The sequence below is a fragment of the Anopheles coustani genome, chromosome 2, assembly GCF_943734705.1.
Source record: "Anopheles coustani chromosome 2, idAnoCousDA_361_x.2, whole genome shotgun sequence".
In the NCBI taxonomy this organism is placed as follows: Eukaryota; Metazoa; Arthropoda; class Insecta; order Diptera; family Culicidae; genus Anopheles; species Anopheles coustani.
In genome coordinates this window covers 74,594,022-74,613,417 of record NC_071289.1, presented here as the reverse complement: position 1 = coordinate 74,613,417, position 19,396 = coordinate 74,594,022, and the positions used below count along the sequence as shown (strand labels likewise).

Sequence of the window (19,396 nt, the reverse complement as noted above, 5' to 3'; positions counted from 1 at the left end):
CCATCACCGAAAGTGGCCACGTTTTCGGTTGGCACCCGGTAGGTTGGTGGAAGTAGGGGAGAGTGCGGGTTGGAAGGGGGCTTTCGGGGCCGAGTGTGGGTCGCGCGCACCATCCTACCGGTGAATGTTAGCGAGCCGTAGTGTAGTGGGGGGGGCGAGGGAGTGGAAAATGTGAATGAAAGAAAAACACCTCCACTTCCGATGACGATGATGATGGGCGAAAGGGGCAGTGATGTGGGGGGGGTGGAGGTTGGTATGGAAATGCTGTCGCTGGTGTTGCTGCGTCGGCTCGTGGGCGACAGGAAATAGGATCCACTCTGGGCGAGGTGGTGGGCGGGCACGCCGGAGGGCCCGTGGCGGTTTCCGTGGTTCTCAAAACGGATGCATAAACCAGGAATGGCTCAACGAGGAGGCGTGAGAGGGGGAGGGGGAGGGGAAGAGAAGGATAGAAACAGTGAGTAAGCGTTCGAGTTGATTGGCGTGAACGAAATGCCAGATGTTTTATTATTAGTATCTCTCGAACGAACGAACGAACGAACGAACGAAACGACGTCGACGACGATGGTGAGCTTCTTTCTTCGAGGATCCACCTACGTACGCATGAAGCTCAAATGGGCTATGGCACACACACACACACACACCCGCACGCCCACAAACGAGCACAAGGGTGCGTCCGCGTGGTCGTAGTAACACCCGAGAGCAACGGTTCGGGTCCGGGGGGAGGGGGGAAGGAAGGCCAATGTGGCCACGGTACGGCTCGATACGCACGCGCGCGGTTCGCCCACCACGAGCGAAAATTACTTCTTTCATTGCACCGGTCTGCCGGTGGTGTGCCGAGGGTGGGGCCGGGTGGGTTGGCCGGACGGTGGCGTGTTAAGGGCAGCTTAAGTGGGATGCCCAGTGTGGGCCGTCGGATCCCGGGGACGACGAAGGGATGGCACGGTTGTTGTTTTCTCGTCGTTTCGGTCAATGGTGCGACCGGAGATGGACGCGCAGACGGATGTTGGGAGCAAACAAAAAAGTGAAAAGAAAAATAGACAAAACCCGAGTGACAGTCATGCTGCGTTGGACGAACGTGGATGCCGGCGTTTGAGGCGGGTTGTACGAAAATGGGAGAAGGCGAAAAAAAACAGAATCTTGCAAGAAAACACACGAACTGCTGGGGAGGCACATGGGGCAGGAGGTGGAGGTAGCATCGGTGGTTGTGGGCGATGATCCCCGAAAGGTTCGACGCCGGATCGACTGGACAACGTCGGCGCTGTAAGTTATTGCGTTCATTTTACGTTTCATTCAAATATACAAAAAACCGAGAGAGTCATATGTAAAATCGTAAAAACTGTGTTGCCGGCCATAAAGCTGATCGATATTCTTGAATTAAACACTGTTGGATTGTTGTGGTTGCGAAAGTAATTAAGAATATTTTAATGGTGTATTTGATTTTTTGCAAACATTGTGACAATAAGGTTTTTACATGTTGAGAATCGTTTCTCTAACGAGCATTCAAACCAACTGGTGCTCCAATTTTGCAGTAAACAGTAAAAAATTATTCATTTGTGCATTCGTTTTAGGAAACTCTGATCGGTCCAAGAAAGCCGAAATCTGGGAATTCTAATTTAAAAAGCTCTTGTATGTTTCGATTATCAGGCATTTTGTTATAGAATTTAAACAATAAGAAACACAGAACTTCCACAGGATTCGGCACCTTAATCGGTATAGTTCTTGAAATCATATTCATGATACTTTCTACCTCCATTAAGCAATAAACGTGTGCCATCTTTTGAACATGTATGACGATTCAACACGTTTCCAAGCATATTTATGTAATAGTTTTTTTTGCTTTTATGCTTGGATGATCAATCTTTTAAAGTACCAAGGCACTTTCCGGGCACTCTTAAACAGGTACTTTTCTTTAAGAGGTAAGTTTCATATCGTTTTTTCAAACGGACATGTGTTTGGTATACCCACGGAAAATTTTAAACTGATGGATAAAATATGTTTGTATATACGTTCATAATTACGAAAGTGGACAAGCGCATTCGAAAGATACTAGAGTGAGTAATAACACATTTAGTTCGAAACAGATGTTTTACTTTTAAGATAACTTAAAATAAATAGTCATCGTTTAATACTGAACAAAACTACATATTTTTGCAATTCCTACCACCACAAAGCGTCGACAATCTGTCGTGAGTCTTCAAAACGTAACCGGACTCATGAATAGCTATTAAAAATTACTCAATTTAAAATACAAATTCTATGTGGATCGAATTAATACAAGCTAGAATGTTTATTTTTCCTCCAGGAACCTTCAGTACGATGCGGCATGATTTAGTAAGTTTACATTCCGTAATCCTATCCCGTTACATTCAATCAAAACGCTACGACCATTCTCCTCAAGCACGTTAAACTTTGCCTACAAACAAACAAAAATCCCCATATTAATCAAACTGTACGAGCAATCGTTCCGTTTCAAAGAACCGATTGCTACTCACCTTCGTCATCAACTCCGTCACGTAGATAGCCGTTTTTGTGTGCATCGTTAAAGGTTCCGTGCGGATCCGACTGCGTCCATCGGCCAGGGCCATCAGTATTATCATCATATCCTGCACATGACGATCCACGCAAGCGCCCGCTTCGATGGCACTACGAATCTCCTGCGCAGCTTCTTCGCCGCTCTGGCTGCTCTTTTTTCTTGCTTCACCAAGTGCTGAACCACCTAGGACGGCTCCGGTAGTGGTTTCACAGCCAAGGCTGAAAGAGAAACGGAGGTTCTTAGTTCTGTCTTTTGCAGCATTTCGTCATACATACATTATTCCGGAGCAATTCCCTTCCGGTGCCATTTCCATGCTCTCTTTGTAAACTTCTACTTCAACCCTACTCGAACTGAGTTTAGATAGGATCGATTTTGCACCACTTGCCATTTCGTGGGCAATCTAGGGAGATATTGAATAGTATGAGCCATATCGAGGTAAGGTTAGAGATTTTCAAGGAGTTTACCTTCACAGGAAGGACCCCGGCAACAAAACTCCATCCGAAAAATCTATTTATCGTTCCACATTCGGTCAGATTAATGGGTCGCAGCGCTTGTACTGGCTTAACTTCCACTACGCAATGTCCTCCTCCCTTTGGAAAATAGCCTCTCCTTACAAGATCGAAATCGAAGCTAGCACCAAACCGTTCCATATTGGGCCGAAAGATTTCAGTAAGAAAATCCACTTGGGGTGCCATATCTGCATTCGTTCCACCCCGTAAGTCCAATGTGATCGGTCCAGAACTAAAGATCGCGATCGGCAGGGCAGCTTGAAGGAGGAGTGCCACGCTTCTGGAATTGCAATGATACACTATATTAGAACCAACTCTAGATTTCCCTATGATTAAATTTTTCCCATGCCATCTACCCTGCTGTCTGCACGTGTCCGACAAAGCGACCGTGGCCTATATGTCCCGGATAAAATTCAATTTCGGTCGACCCAAGAGCAGCCTTGTGCACACGGCCCTGGCAAATATCACGCAGCAATTCCACTCCTGCTAGATGCTGGGCTGCGAGCCCTGGTTTTTTGCGTCCTTGTCGAATGTTTCGAATACGAACCGGCGTTCTAGTTAGCGCACTAAAGCATAGGGCCATCCTCAGGATTTGTCCTCCCTACGAATAGAAAAGTCGTTGTACTTGTGGCAGTTGAGCAACGTATATGATCAAAAGAAAATCGTACTAACCCCTTCTAAAACGCTTCCATCTATGTCGAGAAAATTGTTTGCAGAATGTGTACTCATTTTGTGAACCCTCTTTGCAATGCTGCAAAATAAATGTACACAACAAGCAGTTGGTTTTGGATCGAATGTGTTGTTTATATTTTCTAAAAAATATGACAGCAGGAAGTACCATAAACCTTCAGTAATTATAGCAGTATAAGAAGGCCAAGTTTACAGCAATTCAAATGTGGTGACGGTTTGAGACGATTTCACATGCATTTTCTCAAAAACTAGTTTACATGGATGAAGATAATTATATCAGCAATACTTGCCATGGAAGGCGTCATTGTTAAAACACTTCAAAATTATTAACAAGAGCTATTTTAGACATTCTTTCAAGTCCGACAATCAAACTGGTCCGAATCTAATCCAACGGTTCGGAACTAATGATCCCACCATTATGATGACTAAGGTTACTTTACACTTATCCGACTATCACATCTAGTATATAGTAACCTTATGCGGCGCAAAAATGTGCCGTCTAGTGTTGGGAAAATCGATTACCGGTTGGGATCCAATCTTTCGATTCAAATCCATTTCGAGATCCGGATCTCCGAGTCCGAATCCCAATCCGTCACATGCAAATCTAACTTGTCAATATTATTTGGTTAATTCATTGAATGAGTACGGATATCAGCATTTTTTACATTATTCTTCAAATTATATTCAAACAACACGAACACACTAGCCCTTTTTGAGAATAACTGATTTACCCGAGTCTATTCCGAGAAGAGTGGCATTTATTTTGTTTCAAGAACAAATATGACAGCGTTGTCATTCAAATTGAATCAGTCGTGAGTTACTGAAACAGTGAAGCAAGTCCTTTTGATGTTTTTTTCGCACTTCCCTGGCGGAAGCTTTATCGTGGAATGAACATGTTTGCTGCTATGATAACAATTTTACAAAAACCACCACGGGCCATACCTATGATGGCTTATGTAATGTATGTTAAGCTAAATTGCAGCGACAGGTAAGGAAACTGGTACTGTGCGACCATATTGAAGGATATTACAATATGTCTTACATATTTGAGACATTCATGACCCCATGAGAGCTGTTTTATTCACAGTTCAGTTTGGAATGACCCATCACTAGCCCACTCTTTTCACCGCTCGTTTTTGGCGCGAAAAGGCGAATTCTCTCCCAAAATCCGGGCGAAACATGCTCTTTCCCGGACGTGACCTTGGAGCGCTCGGCGCAATGACCTTCAGCGTCTGAACCGGTAAACCGAACCGGGAAAGCAACTTGTCTGTACACGGATGTGCATGTGTTGGTGCGCAGAATGCAAATGGATTCGTGACCCGGTTCGTTCTCGCGGAGAGGAAATTGTCCTCTCTTCTCTCGTCGAGAGCTGGTAGAAAAACTAGAAAAGATGGTCAAAATGTAAAATGTTACTTGAGACAAAGTTACTTGTCTTGAAAATACATTTCATTTAAGGGGTCATTCAAGCAAATCGGTCAAGGAACTAAAAAGTAATGCGAGAATTGGTATTTGTACCTTAAATTGGAAATCAAGGTTGCTTTACCTTTTCGCCCTCTCAGGCGAACACATTCTCACCTGTGATTTTTATCAAAAACAAGAAACTATGGTAAAATCTATCATCAACAAAGTTGCGCGCCTTGAAAAGATCTTTCATTTAAGGGGTCAATCGTGAAAATCGGTTGAAAGAATCCATAGTTATTAACAATTTGGCAGATTTTGGCTTTTTAGTAATCGTGAAACCAACCTTGTTCGCGGTAGATGCTGTCAACATTCAACTTGACAACTGTTTCAGTGCGAGTCATAGCGTCAAGGAGACCGGTTGCATCCCGCGATTATTCCGCGTTAGTGTCAGGAGTTAAATTCGCAGTGCAATTTATTCAATTACTGCAAAATCCTCAGCTAGCCCGGGGGGAACATCTTCAAGTGCGTATACGAGCCCTAGTGGGCTACAAAACAAGAAAGTAACTCCTTCGCTTCGGGAAATTAGCCCGCGGGGACGCTCCCGTTTTTCTAAATTTAGTCATTCCTTTCGCCGTATCCTTTTTGTGTAACTGTGTGTGGTGCGTCAGCTTACAGCCTTTTCCCTCTTTTTTGTGGCTTGTTCCGGTGGTGTCGCTCCTGCAAGCCTTTACCTTTCCACCTCTTCTTTCGTTAACTGTTTAGTGTATTTCGGTTTCATTTTGTATGACTTCGCTAATGCACATGTTCTTTATCGATCTTGTAAAATGACAAAAAAACCGGCTTCATTTTCCGCGGCACTTGTTTTGAGTTGATTAGTGAATTATAAACCATTTTGACATAAGTTTTTCTCGCCGGATATCTATGTCCTTTCTGCCCCACCTTCTACACCTGTGGATGCCGTATTAATGATGTTTTTTTCTCCAATTTAATTTATCTGCAACCCTCCCACTTTCGGTCGTTACGTTGCGATGGCGACGGTGCAACAAATGGTGCCTGCGGATAAATGACATTACATCATCTGGTTGAAAATCAGACGAAGCGGAACGCATAAAAACTCAGCACCATGGCAGCCAAAATTGAAGAAATCCGAGGATCGCTCGAAGCGTCGCTGAAGGACGACTCCAAACCGTGGACACAGTTTTTCAAGCTGGCCGAGGAGAAAACGAACGTGCCGCGGCTGTACATATTTCTGGGTAAGTAAGAATCTGGCAATCAGCGGGTCCCATGCAGAATCGGGTGGGGTAGTACCTGCTATCGAAATCGACCGGAGACATTCAGGCCGGCCCAGCACCGCCGAAAGTGTACGGTGCGCCCGAAATATGCACAGGAAAGGGGTAGGTTGCTTGCCGCCGATTGATGGTGGATATTTTTAGGACGCGAGCCGGCAAACTGCCTGCCGGTTAGCCGGAAAACAAGGGTGTTTTTCGATGGCATTTTCCGGGACTTGCTACTTGCTTGCCACCGGTCTCGTAGCTATTCGTCGACCACCGTTTTATCGTTGGGTGGCAGTAAAAAAAGCAGTGTTTTATCTCCTGCCTTAACGAACTGCTACATTGACCTTGTATAGGCCCTCGCAATGGCAAATGCCGTGCATGGACTTTACAGAGCACCCGTTTTTGCACCATCTAAGGTGTGAACATTCGTGTCTCGAATATTTGTGTGCTGCACCGTCCCTACTTCATTTAATAATCACCATCATGATACACTGCCTGCACCGCGCACATCTCCGTCGCATGCATCGGTGGGCTTGTTATACAATACAGCGGATGGAAATGGCCACTTACACGCACACCTACTGCGGTCGTCACCTTCCCGTTCTCATCGGGAGCTGACGAATAGGCGGATACAAACGAGCTTTTCATACAATATTAGCAACGCATTTTGTAAACTGCTAACCTTAAACCTTAAAACCACTCAAATATACCCGGATGTAGTAGAACTGTTACTGGTGTACTTGGCTCACCAACGTTATGTGTTACAATACTTCATCTATTTTCAAAAGTAAATGCTTTAAAATGTTCATATAGAAAGAGGCGAATTCTGGGAGTTACAATTTACGCGTCATACACCATTTAAACCACAGAACCAGTTACATCAAGTGGACGGACTCCATTGGAAAGGAACCCCACTTGTCCTTGATCAATATTAAGCTAGAAAGCGGTGATCCACTTGAAGTAAAAGTACGCTCCCACTTATGATTTTGGGCTGAAAGTAAAATAAAAAGGGAGTTACCCTTCCATATGGTCCGGTATGTTTTGTTAAATTTTAATTTTAAATCCAAAGTTGTAACGTTCTCCAGATTAGTATATCCATTTTAAATCTAATCGAATTTGTTTAAATTAAAAGTGTGTTTTATAGGCGTTTAAAGTAGGCGTTGCTTTACTCTGACCTTGGCCTTGTGAAATGATGAAAACTTTATAAACGGTAGAGCTTTTTGCGAAGCACCCCCTGATACTATGTATCAGAGACTGAAGGAAACGTCTGGTGCAATTTAGTGCATTATCTAATCATTCTTGCAGCGCCCGATAAGGGTAAGCTTAGCTGCTGAGGTCTAGAACATGCGAACCACGGGGGTTGTTAGTCACAGTGCAATAAACAAACCAGTTCGAACAGGATTTCTAATCAGAGGTACACTCAAATATTCTTATCAAGTTGTTCTTTCCTTCTAGGAGGAAGCTACTCAGCCTTACTCAGCCTCTGTTTCGTCCGCTTTCGTCATCGTAGCATTTGGACTTTTTCTTGTCATGTTCGAAGACTACCATGTGCTTGAATCATTCTTCTATTTCCTTGCATACGTATTTTTTTTCATCCCTTGGATGTATCTGAACAAACAGTCGAACGTCTGTCTTTGGGACAGGTTTGTTGCTACGTTCGCCATGGTCACGGTCGTCGTAGCATGCTCTCCCGGACGTCCCCACTCATTTTGCCGTCTTCGGTATCATCTTGAAATGATTAAAGACAATCCACTGTGAACACCTCTCGAGCTTCTCCGACATTTCAGCCGGCGGCCTCTTCCATGTAATCCCATTTCGCCTCGCACTTGTTCGGGGGATGTTCATTTCGATGTGACGTTGCGCTTACCGTTGCGCGTGCTGGGTATTCTTTCGCACCAGGTTGGTCGATTTTTTCTTCCCTCACTATCACTGAAATCAATCACGAGTGGTAGGAATGAGAACGTATGTTGCGCAAGGAAGAAGGACCGTTGGATATATTTTTAGATCCTCTTGGGATCCGCGCGTCACAATAGCTCGGTATTCTGAGGGAGTTTTCGCGTTTCGTCGATCTTCTCAATATTTTACTTGAAAAAGAAACAAAAAACGATGCGGCACACGTTGGACAGGATGTCAAATAACAGCGTAGCATGAGGTGTACTCAATCGATGAAAGGTCTTTCACAAAAGAATTCGTTATCGATCTTGATTAATTAACTGAAGTATTTCGTGCCCTTTGCTTCTTTTTGTGGAGTACATAAAGCACACATTTTTAAGACATCTTTCTATTTCATATCTTAAGTGTATCATTACTTTACTGTCGTTGTAAGAGTCTTCGTAAGGTTGTTTTTGCGTATTCGATCAAATCGATGAATAAAACACACATCAACCGCCCACGGGACGCAACCGTGGCGGGAAACAAGGGAGGGGACCGCCAATCGTTTGCAGTGACTCTCCACTTATGTAACGAATCAGACACATTGTGTATTCTCCCCAGGTCGCCAGAACCAAACACTGTATGACCGCAACTGACTATTCCGTTCTGTTTGCCTTTTTTATTCGAATGCCCAAAGGCTATCATAGCTACCGCGTTTTGCTGCACCTGAAACCACGTGTTCTGTATGCTCCGTCCAATTGTATAATATTTTTCCAGACAGTGTCGCGTGCTCTAACCTTTTTTTTCTATTTCAAAATCTTTGGCGTCTTTCTGTCTAAGGCGGGAAATAACGTCCTGGCTTCCTTTTGAAGTGATTAGAACAGCAATCGATCGGCTGATTCGTTTTCCACCCCTTTTAATGTTGGGTGTACAATGCATCCGGATGCATTTTTAGTCAATAATCCAAACGTCCAAGTGTGAGACTGCTTGTTCTACTCGCCTGTATTGATGTTCTCTGATGGAACAATATAATGATGCTCATAACTGCTCCCTTTTTACTCCCTTTAATTATTTTGTTTTAATTATACTGCGAATGGCTTGCTAACCGTCGTCATAACCGACTTGTGATGCGGTTTTGGCGTCAGCTCAAACTAGATTAATTAATTGCACCCCTATGGGGCAGCCACTGCTCAGTCCCATGGCCGTGACCTTCACGGAAAACTGCTTCTCGGGCGCCGTTCCGTTGGGGTTACTCCGGGGGCCCTTGAGCGTGGATGCATGTGGCAGTAAAACGATTCGATAATCATTTTGCAGGCAATACCACTAACCATTTTTGATGCGAACAGCACGGAATGGTTACAAGGCATCTGATTCATCAATGTGCACTGTACTGTGATGAATCTCGAAACCCTTTTGCATCATATCGTCTCACTGGAGCACCACTTGTGGCGCCTACAACACGCGTGTACATGCTTGTAAACAGCGTGGTTCGTTTTTTTTAATGCTTTATATAGTGTGACGTGTTACGAATCGCCGTACACATGCATTGATAACGTTGTGGTACAGGTACAGGTATCAGCACGTTGTAGTACGTGGCCGATGACGACGATTGAAGGTGGAAACACATGGTTTGCCAAAATCGATTGACGACATCTTCGAGGTAGACGCCATACAGACGGACGATAGGCGTCGTATCTTCTTGTCTACCTGGCCACGACTTAGGTTTTTCTTTCGTTCCGGCATACCCTCCCTCCTACCCCACCCTTGTTTCCTCCATGACGTTCTCTCTCTATCTTGTGTGTGACAGGTTCATGCATGCGTTCCGTCGGGTATAGCAGACAATCGTTCTTTTGCTTCACGTCGAAAGTACCGGGTATCCACTCCCGATGGCGAGCATTACGTGCACCGTCGGAAGGCATCAGCAACAACGAAAGGAGGAGGAGCATGATTGCAGGTGCAGCATGTAATCGCTACCGAACGTTAGCTTGACAACAATGGATCAAGAGGCTGTGAAACGGCTCCACACCGTTTGGTTGCTGCAAGCCGTACCGTGCACCAGATTGGTATGGGTTAGAGTCTTGAGACTTCCTGCCAAGCAGCCTCACCACTACGAGGCCACCACTAATGGGGCTGTCCCGCGCGCGGGGTCGTTATCATTACACAGCGAAAAATCCGCGGTTGACGCTCGCTAAGGGTGTTCTCTACCTTCACTTTTATTCGACTTTATTTTTATACCTTAAAATTGTTCATCATAATATGTTTTATACAAGACGATATTTTTGTGTAATCCATTCATCCTTTTACGACGGGACGTTTTCAAATCAACACGATTTGCAACAACATTACGCATTTAAATTGAACACTCTTGTGGAACTTGCTTGCCACACTCAATGTTCATTATTAGACCTAAGGCACCTTTAGGTGGGGCACCCCTTCAATTGTAATTGCTTGAATGAAAAAACTATAAAATAATTGCTAATATTGATTGGCATGAAAAGTTTCAATCGATCAATCGATCATGGAATCGTGGAAGCAATATCAGTTGCCGTACCGATTTTAATCGAAACGCCTTGTTTCCGAAGAATGGCTTAAGGCAAGCTTCTCGCGGTCGAAATCCTTCAAACTTTGCTGCAATAGAAAAATAATTACCATCCAAAATGTTACCATCAAAAACTACATGAAAACTTATTATCATTTTTACGAACTGAGGTGTCTTAAAATAGTCCATTGTTTTTCATGGTTTACTTTTGGCAACAGGTAGGGTCCAACATACCGGGTAAACCGGACGGATCAATACTCTACCTCGTAGGAACATGTTGCTCTATGTGTCCCTCGATCCCAGTGCTCCACACCCTTGCGATTGGGGCGCCCATCCAGCGAGATCGTTGAAACGTGTTCAGCTTTTGCGTGTGTAAATGTGAAGCTCTTCGACGACACGTCGAGTGGCGTACCTCGCGTTCTTCGACCCGTTGCCGTCTGATACCGACCGGGGCTTTGTCCATGGCACAGAGCATCGAAGGTAATTGCCACGACCACGACCTACCCGCGATCGTACAGGCACCAATATCCCGCGCGGCCCTTCGTACCCGGAGGCGAACGCACTGTGATTCAGCCACACAAAGATCGGAACGTCAGAACCACGTCGTGTGCGTGTTGGCTAGGGGCTCCGGCGATTCGAACGGTTCTAGTTTCGTTGTCGCGTTCGGAGCAGACTGTTTCGGACGGTTTATGCTGACCGCGGCCTACCACTCTTCAGTAGTCCATCGGCAACCATTCCAGCCTTCGTGTGGCTGTTTCGGAAGTACAACAGACGGTTTCGGTGCTCCTGGAAAGCTCCGCAGATCGGTTTAGTCGCGAGTTTCGTGCCCTTTCCAAAGTGTGTTTCATATTCCCTTGTCGTGAATTTATTTTTCTTATCGTTATCGTACAGCAGAAGAGGCGTATTCGCGTATCGATTGGTCTTAAGTGTTTCCAAGAAGTTTCATGTGTGACTCGTTATCCTCAAAGATGTTTTCGATGTGGGAAATATATAATAAGGGGAACCACCGAAACTCGTTGCACAAACGCAGACAATCTTGTTTAAAAAAAAATCTTAAATTGAAAAGAAAAGTGTGTCACGCATTGGAAACGCCTGTGACCATTAAACAAAACCACGATCGCGCTCCTTCAACTCCTTACGGTCCAGTAGACCTTTAGCCACCGGCCGGATTCTCTGTGCTCCACATGCATCTTCACGTTTTCGAAACCTCTTTCCATTCCATTTCTCAGCCTTCCATTCGAAAGGGAAACTTACCTACCAACAATCTATGGGTGGTCGGTCGAGAGCTTGATACTACAGGGTGTTTAAAGTTATAACATATTGGAAAAGCGGTACAAATTTTTCACTCTCCCCTGTGTGTGGCTTAAGCATGAAAAGTGAAATGTCTGCGAAGGTGAAGGTGGTGTGCCACTCCTGACTGATTTTCTTCCTTCGCTCCTTATCGCTCGAGTGCCTGCCGACTGCCTGCCAGTCTTTGACGCAATGCATTACCCTTCCGTTGTGTGGTGCTCGATAGAGCGGGTAAAGTGGGCCACCTTTTAAAAGGCACCGAACCTGGGGTGTTTATTGTAGGGCCATTTAAAAGAAAAGGGTATCTTCAAACTATGAATTAAAATATATTCAAAAACAGTTGTTTGCAGATTCAGCAAAAATGGTTTAGTATACTAAAACAGTTTTAACTCATATAACCATTAGTTAAAAATTCCTGATGTGCCTGATTGATAGAGAAGGAAAGCAATTTGTCAACGAGAGGTTGTTTTGCTTACATACCTACTCTTGTCTTATCTTTCTTAGGGGGTGTATAATGGTCCACTTTCTCCTTCAAGATAACATTAACATTTCTTTGAAATAAATCACCGATGTTTTTTGTTTGTCTCATTTTATGTTATCAAAATTTAATTAGGATCACCAATTCAATAAACAATTATTCCTATAGCGCTCTCGTAATTCCAATCAACTCGCTGCTGATACGCTGGTGTCAAAGTAGCATGATAATGCAAGAACAGCTGCTGGCGCTATTGCCCCTGCGGCTTCTTGAAACAAAGTTTGTCTAATTTCAAGTTCAAGTACATTTGATAGGGCTCTTCTGAATATTCATGCAACACAAACCCTGCAAGCAGAGATGTGTGTCCATTGGGTCTGCACTGGTGGTCGTACAACAGAGTGCATTCGATCGAAAGGGAACCCTCAACCAAGGGTATTTCGGACGGCTAATTCTTTTTTGCCAGATTTTACCCATGGGCGGTAAAGAACAAAAAAAAGTGGTTGGGCGTTACCGCTGCAGTGATTTATGATTTGGACTATTTTTAGTACTTCACCAGTTTGAGCACCAATTATTTATCCCGAAAAACTCGGCCCCGTCAACTGTTCGAGAAGAAGTATGGCAGGCAGAACGGCAACAGTAGCACCACAATGGCAATCGAGCGGCATCTCAAACGCAACGCATCCTCGCCAAGTGCAGAGGAACGCAAAAAAGTTGATGTTGATCATGCAACAGCACTTGTTCCTTCTAGAGCATTTGATTGAAATTCGGTCGGTTTCCACAACGCGCCACCAAAGAGACGGGGTTTGTTTTTTTATAACGTCACTATAAAAATGGGTCGAAGCATTTGTGTGCAAAATATGCAATAATAATAATAGCTCTTTTCGCGACCACGGAGCTTCACGCCATCAGGTCGGTAGGTTTAACGGGACGTGGACGAATTCATGAGCTAATAATCCGATCGAAACAACTGCACAAGCCCAATTCCAATCTACCGTCCATCCATCATCGCTAATCCAACCGCGGGTTTTCATAATGAACGTTATTTTACGCAACATTTATCCGGCGATATCTAATATCTCTTACTGTTTTAGGTTGGATGAAAATCTATCTTATGCGTATAATGTTTTCAATATCGAAAATGTTTGGTTAAAAACTTTCTTCCGTTTCGGATGCATCGCTCCTTCGTCCACATTAGAGCAGTGAAAGTGTTGTGGATGCTTTCCGTTAGCTGCGCTTGGAAGAAATTGATTGGTGTGTTTAAATGCGTTACATGAATTTAGTTAATTTCACGCTTATATGGAATGTTTAAGCAACTCACAAGCTTTCCCGTTCTTTGTTACATCTTGAAACACTTTGTGGAACGTACAAAGATTGCATACAGTTGATACAAGGAACAAGCAACTGCTAATTGATATCGTTGGACCGAGCAAGCTTCAAACGTTATTATTTTCTTTTTTAACGCTTTATTTAGACCAGCCTCGACACACAGAGGTGGTACGTTTGAGATCGCCATTTCTACTTATCCATTATCCGCGTTGTGCTGCAATGCGAAAATGTTTCATCACTCATCGTTGGGAAAGAAATATATTTGAAAAAAATCCACTTCCTACCATAGCCAAGCGCAAACTCAAAGACACTGGTGTCTTTATGTCCATAGGTCACCGTATTATTAGAATGGGAATTCCGCTCGTGTCCTCCACATAAATTCCCTGTACCATTGTCGGCATGTAAGGCCTACCGTTGGCACGGGAACAGCTGTTGAAGTTACGTTGTCGACTGATGATGATCGCGGGGATAACATCGTGTGTCCTGTGAGCGAACGTGAAAAATGCGCCCATTATTCGTGCGGCACTGATTTTAATTATCAGAATGAAGAGAACATGCATTACAAAAAAAAAATCTCAAATATCTGCCGCCCGTTTGACGCATATAGTCGACAAATTTCGTCGCTCTCGAGACTGGTGGTCGTGTTGCGTGGTGGTGGTCGGACAGGTCGGAGATCTAGGACCTAATGGTTTTTCTGCGAATTATTCAGCCTCTCATGGGAGGCCACTGCAGGCAACCGTGATTCACGAGGGTTTTCGGGGCGGCAGGGTGGATCGCCACCACCGATATCACGAAAACTCATTAATGTTAGTTCGGGCGGGCGCGTACCAACAAGGGGGTACGTATTTAAGAAAGAGCTCGAGTGAAAGAGATGTAAAAAGTACTTACAACTAATCAGAGGAGGCATGGTGTGAGTTAGGTCGCGCGTGTAACGTCGAAGATCGTTGGGGTTCAAAATCGCGATTTTTCATTCTTCTTTCCTGTTCGACCGGGCCATTTGCAGAAAGCTGCCGCGAAGAGCCTCTCTCCAAGACCGATCGCTGGGCTTGTGGGCAGGTGGTAGTGTTTGTTTGTGCGCTCTGCAACTCTGCAAACCGAGGAGTTGCGAAAACTGTGATCATTCCTTAGAACATAAGACACATCGTGTGCGAAAGTTGAAAGTTTGAACAGTGAGTTTTAAGTTGAATAGACCCACGGGAGTGCAAACACGTTTTCTTACAAAAAGTTTTCTTAACGCCTAGAAAGTGAAAATGCCAGCCAAGAAAGGAGGAAAAGCCGGCACCGAGGATGCGGAGCAGAAAGATAACTCGGGCTACTATGCACTAGGTAAAGACATTCCACCGATATTAGGCCTCACCAAATCCTTTTTTTCCTGGAAATGATATTTCCTTATCTAGCTGCTGTAAGCAGGAAGAACAAGGTAAAATCTAGACACTTCCCCAGACTCCATAATCATTTTCGTTCCGTTTTCCCCCTCGGTCCTGGCAAACCGGGTGACACGCAACCGTAAAGTCCATCGTTCATGACGGACTGACCTAGGCCGCCGTCTGGCCGTAGGTCCCCAGGATGGACTATTTATAAATGGCTTTTTCCGTCGCCGCCACGCGATACTGCTAGCCAAACACAAACACAAATACATATCCACAGTCACTTGTTTGATCTTGCATCTTTTCACTAGTAATCCGGTAAGGAGTAAGTAGAAGATGAAGGCGCGTCTCGGACCGAACGGGGATGCAACGAAACCCGGCTGAAATAATGCAACGAATTTCATAAAACAAACCCCCTACCCCCCTTCACTCCACTCGCGATGGGAACGGAGGAGCGGCGTATTTTCGATCGGCATTGATGTTGGCGAATTTTAACGCCGGACCCCTTCGGTCGCAGGTGTGATGTAACGACGCGCTATGTGCGTGTGTATCCGGCCGTGTGACCGGGCACCCGCGGTGACGGACGCCCGGGAGCTCTGGGAAATTCATTTGGTTGGATGCGCTTGATCAACGACGGGCCATACAATCCGGGCCACCGGTGTATCCATTTCATTTCCATTCGATTTCTCCGACTGTCCCCGGGCTGTTGTATAATGAAAGTCGGCGAAAATATGATTCCTCAAGTTGATGTATTTCTAATTTATATGTTTCGAGTCTAGTCTAACGCGTTTAAACTGGGACACACTTACATTAATCAACACATCGGTGATCTATCGTTTGTATTTATTACTGATATGTTCAAGTCAGACAATAAGAAAAACAATTTGAAATTACATATCAAAGAACGGGGAAATGATGAAGAAAAAATAGCGCTATTATGTTAATGTAAATACTCTGAAAACCGACTGAAACGACTGACTTAATTTAAATCAGTTTGAAATTAACGAATTATGTTTTTCTTTAAATCCCCTTACACAAACAAAAATATAGGTGGTGTAGCCGTCGTTATTCTGTACCTGGCCTTCGGTTATGGAGCGCAGATCCTCTGCAACGTGATCGGTGTCGCGTATCCCGCCTACATCTCGATGAAAGCCATCGAAACCCGCACGAAGGAGGACGACACCAAGTGGCTGACGTACTGGGTGACGTTCGGTGTGCTGTCGGTGTTTGAGCATTTCTCCTTTTTCCTGGTTCAGATCATCCCGTTCTACTGGCTGCTGAAGGTAAGCTGCTCGTGAACCGCAAACCGCGCGGAAGACATCGTCCCCCCATCGCTAACGATCGTTTTCCCTTTTCTACCGTAGTGCATCTTCCACATCTGGTGTATGGTACCGATCGAGAACAATGGCTCCACGATCATGTACAACAAAGTTATTCAGCCGTACTTCAAGAAATACGAAAATGGTAAGACAACGCATTGGTTATAATGGTCGGACCTTACACAATCTTTATCCTTCATAGAATATCATTCTTTAGAGAAAGCCATATCTCTAATTCTAATAGAGATATGGTATCTACATTTTGACTTAATTTAAATTAGCTTTGTTTTCTTTTGAGGTCAGTCACCGTTTTATTGACCAGACTTACCGAACCAAATAGTATACGGCATATAGAAATTCCACTCATTTTCCCCTTTGATATCCAATTGCAGTTGCCGACAACTTCATCAGCGAGACCACGGACAAGCTGAAGCAGACGGCTGGCGAAATGATCTCGAAAGTGAAATCCACCTAAGCAGGATGGAATTCCTTCCACACACGCTACACACAATCACACAAACACACACTGAGCCACACAGCTAGATTAATAGGACCCTCTCGACCTCTGGCCCCGTCGCCGAAGGACGCTCGGCTTCTGCGAATTTGGACGATCTTCTAGTTAATTTAAGGCCGGATTAAAGGAAGAGTGAAACATGGAAGTGCGATAGACGCCAGCGTCACCAACCATTAGCTTGTTCTTTGATTTTTTATTTCGTTCGACATATGAGAACCATACAAAAAAGAGGGGAACGGTAAATTATGTAAACCATCGCTTTTTGCCATTTTCTTTATGCGCAATGGGAACATTTACAGGCTTATGTTAGTCAATAGTTGAAAACGTGGCAAGGATTCTATGTTCCAAGAGTTGAAGTAAACCTTTTGTAACAATTCTTGCTAGATTTGAAGCCATCTTCATTAATATATGTATTCTCTAAACCGATTATATCTGCAATATTTCGTCTTAGGAAGATTAGTTCTCTTCATGTTGAACGTAAGTGGGTAACTTGAGTCTTTATTATATGCTGGCAGGTAAAGGTGTATTGTTGGTTGTTAGAGTTTCTCTGGTCTAGCCTGTGCTTTGAATCCGAAACTGGTTCTTTTTTCTAAACAAATGTTGAATTATCACATCAAAAAAGGATTTGAAAATGAAGGATATTTAGCGGATCTCAACGTTACACAAAACTATGCGTAAAAAAGGAAGTTGATCTACCTCCACGGATAGCAGGTCGAACTAGCTACGCCATTGGACACGATTGGACAGGAAGATTACGATTGAATGATCCTGCTAAGCGACGCTGACACCAATGTTATTCTCCTTTCTTTTACATCGATTTGCCCACCTTGGTTGAGAGTATCACCGGGAATTGGGTTCCGGAGTTCACACATTTTTTCCTTGACGCATCATTTTAGTCGGTAGTTATCACGTTTGCTTACTTGGAATATTCAGCCAAGTCAAAGAAGGGCAAGGGGTTTTAAACTTCTAATTTTTGCGTTACGTAATTAACGAACGTTCAAAAATCATATGTTAAACAATTTTTCGGAAGATAGAACCAGAATCAGAATCCTTCAATTGTTTTTCTGTAGTTCAGTGCGCGGAATTTTTCCTCTTGTGAAATGCAGCAATCCTGCATCGTTATTGGCTGGCAAATAATTTGTATTAAAAATAACCAAAGTTTTTTTTAAAACTTATTATGTAAAATATTCACAAATCATTGATCGCCTGCCGCATGGTATCACTAAGCTTCTTCAATGTTCTTTTAAACACTACGATTTGAAGTCGATAACATGACGAGGTCATTAGTATATTCACGCAAACCAATTCTATCGACAAATTCTTACCAGAGATTCTTCTTGGCATAACGACCATCTTTGGTGATGCCTGCCCGTTAAGGGCTTAATTGACTTTTTCCCTTTGTTTTATTGGATAGTCAGTCTTTTCGTACAGGAGAGGTTCCGATCTCGGTCAGGATTCGAACCCATGCCACCGGCGATATGCCGGAAATGAGAAAAAAACTCCTGCGTGGGCTGCTTATGTATGAACTAAATGCTTTATTCTAGTAATGTTCTCCGACGAGACACGAAATGTGTTCAATATATTAATTAGATGCCTGTTCTGCGTTTTCATTTGTTTTTACTGCTTCGATTTGGGCTAATTTTTCAGCCTTTTGCCTGTTTCGCCATGCGGTCATATACGTTCGCGGATGAATCGGAAGCAACCCGGCGATTCCTATTAAACAAATAATTGGTTTAAAATGTATGTCAGAAAATGTCTTCCGGACGCGTGTTACCTAACAGTTCCGCAACTGGTTTCGATACGTGCGCCCCACTGCCAATCCAATGGCGGATGCGTTCATAGTTGAAGGAAACTAGCTGCTCATTGTGTTCGTTCGGGATTGGATCGTATGTTCCCACTTGCTCAATGACTGGTTGGTACTGATCCTTCCGGCGCTGCAAGAGAAGAGCTAGTCACTTAGGGAAGGCAAAGGAACCAGAAATTCCAGTCTTACCTCCGTGACCACGATGTGGAAAAATGGTCGGTTTGTGCATCCTTGACGTACAAATCTGATTATTTTAGCGGAACGAGCCCAAAACCGTCCCGTACCACTGGCAGGAGCAAGCGCCATTATCCTTCAAGGAGATTTCTGGGGATTTTTACCAGCTTTCCAAAGCAAAATCCGTTCCGACAAAAACAAACCGGCCTGTGTTTTTGTGCTGTCAAAACTGACGTTACTTCCAGGTTGGAGTCACTTTTGACAGTTGCGACCGGAATCATCTTTCGGGCGAAGAGAATTTCGCCGGAG

General features: G+C 44.1%; 3 protein-coding genes across 4 annotated transcripts; 1 reads left to right on the top strand and 2 right to left on the bottom strand.

Moving 5' to 3' along the window:
- Positions 1–2,252: 2,252 nt before the first annotated feature.
- On the bottom strand, positions 2,253–3,839 carry LOC131263827 (RNA 3'-terminal phosphate cyclase). The gene is made up of 6 exons (XM_058266087.1): positions 3,715–3,839; positions 3,399–3,643; positions 2,998–3,322; positions 2,809–2,933; positions 2,493–2,751; positions 2,253–2,413 (listed from the first exon to the last, which is right to left on the bottom strand). Exons 1-6 carry the CDS (start codon positions 3,769–3,771, stop codon positions 2,309–2,311), a joined length of 1,116 nt encoding a protein of 371 aa, XP_058122070.1. The 5' UTR covers positions 3,772–3,839; the 3' UTR covers positions 2,253–2,308.
- A 1,689-nt stretch (positions 3,840–5,528) lies between these two features.
- On the top strand, positions 5,529–17,538 carry LOC131261975 (receptor expression-enhancing protein 5). Of its 2 annotated transcripts, none has more exons than XM_058263857.1 (5): positions 5,529–5,655; positions 6,227–6,386; positions 16,327–16,559; positions 16,641–16,740; positions 16,988–17,538. In XM_058263857.1, the coding sequence occupies exons 2-5, from the start codon at positions 6,257–6,259 to the stop codon at positions 17,068–17,070; spliced, it is 546 nt and encodes a 181-aa protein (XP_058119840.1). In that variant the 5' UTR covers positions 5,529–5,655; positions 6,227–6,256; the 3' UTR covers positions 17,071–17,538. The 2 variants fall into 2 exon arrangements, with proteins under 2 accessions (XP_058119840.1, XP_058119841.1); XM_058263858.1 differs by lacking the exons at positions 5,529–5,655; positions 6,227–6,386 and adding exons at positions 11,531–11,655; positions 14,913–15,235.
- Positions 17,539–18,468: 930 nt separating this feature from the next.
- LOC131266826 (small ribosomal subunit protein bS16m) lies at positions 18,469–19,315 on the bottom strand. Its single transcript, XM_058269482.1, has 3 exons — positions 19,103–19,315; positions 18,884–19,043; positions 18,469–18,822 (listed from the first exon to the last, which is right to left on the bottom strand). Exons 1-3 carry the CDS (start codon positions 19,217–19,219, stop codon positions 18,692–18,694), a joined length of 408 nt encoding a protein of 135 aa, XP_058125465.1. The 5' UTR covers positions 19,220–19,315; the 3' UTR covers positions 18,469–18,691.
- Positions 19,316–19,396: the final 81 nt, after the last annotated feature.